Source organism: Aspergillus nomiae, assembly GCF_001204775.2.
Source record: "Aspergillus nomiae NRRL 13137 chromosome Unknown contig00723, whole genome shotgun sequence".
NCBI lineage: Eukaryota > Fungi > Ascomycota > Eurotiomycetes > Eurotiales > Aspergillaceae > Aspergillus > Aspergillus nomiae.
In genome coordinates, this window is record NW_015378778.1 from 3,379 (window position 1) to 7,069 (window position 3,691).

Genomic DNA, 3,691 nt, shown 5'->3' on the forward strand with positions numbered 1-3,691 from the left:
ATCTGCGTTGTGGCCTCTCGCCCAGGACCAGCGCAATCTCCTCTTTCAATAAACGAGAAACAAGTTATCTAAAATGTCTCACCCAGCGACTCTGAGGCCACAGAGCCGACCATGGATGAACCTCATTGGTGCAACTTCCGACACTCAAAATAGTCATCGAAACCAGTTGCAGTGGAAAATGAATGCATTAATGAATCAATGAATGAACTTCCGCCCTCTCTCAAATCATCAGAACATCTCTGATGTTTCTTTCACGGTCCGACCGTAGCATAAGGGAAACAATCTGGCCCAGAAATTGAACAAACCGATTTGACCGTGAGTCTCCTTTTGCGACATTAACCATCGAGCGAACGTGCACTCTGAACGAGTCCGATTGATGCTTCGAAAGCAGACAATCTACAATGAGGTCAGACAGAGGGAAGACCGAAGACTAACAATGGTTTCAAACAATAGATCACTCACCTCATCATACCTTTGCAGGGCAAGATAGTATTGCACCGAAAGACCGAAATTCCTCCTCAACGTCTCCTTTTTGATCTTCCGCGCCGCAGTCCTATACAGCAGAGTGACTCTCGCTTCATCCATGCCCTCATGAGAACTGGCAGTGATACCTCCTGGCATCTTCCACTCACTCCGTTTGTACACAACCTCGACGAGACGCGTAAGGATATCGGCTTGCCATGTCATCAGAAGCTCCCCGTGAGAGGCTATGTGGCTTTGGACTCTCATGACGTCTAGCTCGAGCCCAACAAGATTATCGCTTAGATTTTTTGCTCTGCTTTCTAGTAGTCCATTGCTGGCATGCAATGCCTTCAGAGTAGCTGAGTATCTCTGGCAGGCGTTCGAGGTTCGTATGTCTGTGTTGCTTCCATCCCGGATGCCGATTGACCTCTTCGACCTCATCACAGTGGAATCAGCAACATCCCTAAGTGACATGCCGGACGATCCCACGGGCGTAGTAATTCGTGCTAAAGACTTTCCGTGAGCCAGATAAAAGGATAGACCAGGCCCGTATAACTGCACGATATCGTCACTCATCTCCGGGACCCCAGGACGCCGAAGCTTCGTGATTAAAACAACTAATGAATGGAGTGACACTTCCTTAAGATATGCAGATATATGTGTCACAGGCTATAATGATGGCGCTATACTGGTTGTTCTCTGAAAAGGTCTTGCTACGCCGGGTCCTACAGATAGGTCGATCTAGCGGCCTGGTAGGATGAGTTCCAAGGAAAGCGCGACCCGGCGGACTAGATCATATCAAAGGTAAGCGTACTCATGACTACAAAGAATATCTATTCATCACTCGTTCTAGGCCTTTGTGGTTGCTGTATACCAAGTTCATCGGCAATCACACGGTGAGCCTCATCCATCCCGACCGGGACAATGTATACATACCTCACTATACGATGAGATTCGCTAATGATTCAAGTACCAAGTTAGATCCTTACAATTTGCATCCCGAAGCCTTCCCGAATTCGACGACCAACTTCCCGAACTGCTTGCCTTCCTTCATATCCTGGAATAGCCCGTCGAGCCCGGCGATGTCACCCAGCTCGGTCTGCAGAACGCGCGAGATCACCGGGTGGATCTTGTTTGCTCTGACGAACTCAACCATCTCTTCGAATTCCTTGCGGGAACCCATAGTCGAGCCACGGACGTCAATGTTCTTCAAGACAGCTTGCATCAAGAAAGGCATCTTGGGAGAGACAGTCATTCCATAAACCGAGAGCACACCGCCAGCCTGGGCCTTGTCAGTGACATATAAACAAATATGATGCATAGATATCGAGAGGCTCACCTTGAGCAATTTGACCGCCTTCTCAACCGAATCGCCACCGGCGCCATCAATAATAGCATCGAAAGCCTTCTTTCCCGGGGGGAGCATCGTAAGGAGCTTCTTCTCCCAGGCTTCTTCCTTGTAGTTTACACCACCCTTTGCACCTAATTCGATTGCCTTCTGAATCTTCTCCTGGCTGGAGCTTGTCACGTAGACATCTGCGCCCTTGGCCACGGCGAACCGAAGTGCCATCAGTGCAACACCCCCTCCAATACCAGTAAGCAAAACCGCAGCACCCTTGCCCGAGTTTCTCTCGCCCGCCTTGACCACCAAGGCTCTCCATGCGGTCAATCCCGTCAAGGGCAAAGCAGCGGCCTCCGCATCGGACAAGTGCTCGGGGGCTTCTTCGACCTCGGACTCGTCGATGGTGAGGTAGTCCTGCATGGTTCCCTTATTGTAGAGCTTAGTACCGCCCATGATCCGATAGCCCTTGGGGTCTTCCGGTCCATCAGGCGAGTCCTTCCAACCCGTTCCCGGGTTCAGTATCACCCGCTTGCCCTGCCACCGCTCTGGGTTCGACACCGCGGGACCAGCACCGACGACCACGCCAACACCATCTGCCCCCAGAGGAACGTCGAATGTAATACCGGGGTAAAGATGCTGGCGCAGGAAGACATCACGATGGTTCAGCGACGCCGCGGTGAGTTTCACCAGTAACTCGCGACCCTCCGGTGTCGGCAGGGGTAGGTTTTGAACGGAGAGGGGATAGTAAACCTGCCCGGGTTTACCCTCCGTTCGGGAGAGAAAGACTGCTTTTGACATTTTGAATATGGATTTGCTTTTGTTTGTTGTGCTCTACACTGTGGATTCGTAAAGGAAGTAATGGATGTCCTTAAATTTGGTGTTCTTCGGTGTTGCTTAGTCGTGGTGCGGGGAATATATTTATTTGTATATATAAGCTCGGGGTTGGGGTTATCGATAACCGATGACTGCCGGGTGTCCGATTACAATATCTTGTTTGGATAGAATCGTGCACAATCCAGATGACAAGGGATTGAATCAGTCGAGAGTTCTATCTCAAGTTATATCTAATTCAGATCACATAGATCCTCGATCCGAACGAAGGCGTGTTTCTGGTAGGTTCGTCTTCTGGCACCGCAGCTTGGCGGCATTGAACCGAGGTTGAATTCAATTAGCTTGAACATGTCGCTCCTTTCCTGTAGAGTTTTATAGACAAAGAACAGCTGCCTATTATAGTCTAATAGGTACTTTTACTGCAATCAACATACTGTGTCAGAGGTTCGCAGACGATCTCATCTGCATACCAAACAAAGCCTGTCCATTATGCATTGGCTACGCTCCAGGTATTCTATGCCTATACACACAGCTCACAAGTATTGAGTGAATATTAGATTATATTACCTCTCAATCCCAGAATAAAACGCAATGATCACAAGACGAGATCAATTTCATTATGATCCACTAAGTCTTTGTTCAAGGGAGAAGCGCAGCCAGCGCGGCGACAAAGGATCCATCTATACACAATCTCTACTGGAGACTTTCCTTTGTACGGTTCACGAGGGACTGTAGTTCTTTCTACCTGGTTACTTTTACCTCAATGTAAATGGGAGATATCATACTCATTCAAGACCCTTTACCTGTCCTCTTCCTTCCCCTTATCCCCAATACCTAAGAAGAGAGCAGAAGATCTCCAGTTCCTCCATATCAACCATGGACCCAAGATATCGATTGATATCAAGTCACATGCAGCCCGGTATGCCAGTTCACCGACATGAGCCACGAAAACAGCCCAAAACAAATAAAACACTGTCTAGAGCGGTCTTCTGTCAGGAGAGAAACTGCCGGTGGCGTGGGCACAAGGGCCACATAAAAAACAAAAATTAAAAAAAA

At 48.8% G+C, this 3,691-nt stretch overlaps 1 protein-coding gene across 1 annotated transcript; it reads right to left on the bottom strand.

The window, feature by feature from the left end:
- Window positions 1-228: 228 nt before the first annotated feature.
- ANOM_011791 (uncharacterized protein) lies at window positions 229-2,602 on the bottom strand (the record flags this gene model as incomplete). Its single annotated transcript, XM_015557047.1, has 5 exons — window positions 229-396; window positions 463-1,079; window positions 1,192-1,250; window positions 1,452-1,744; window positions 1,802-2,602. The coding sequence occupies 5 exons, from the start codon at window positions 2,600-2,602 to the stop codon at window positions 229-231; spliced, it is 1,938 nt and encodes a 645-aa protein (XP_015400967.1).
- Between the last annotated feature and the right edge of the window lie 1,089 nt (window positions 2,603-3,691).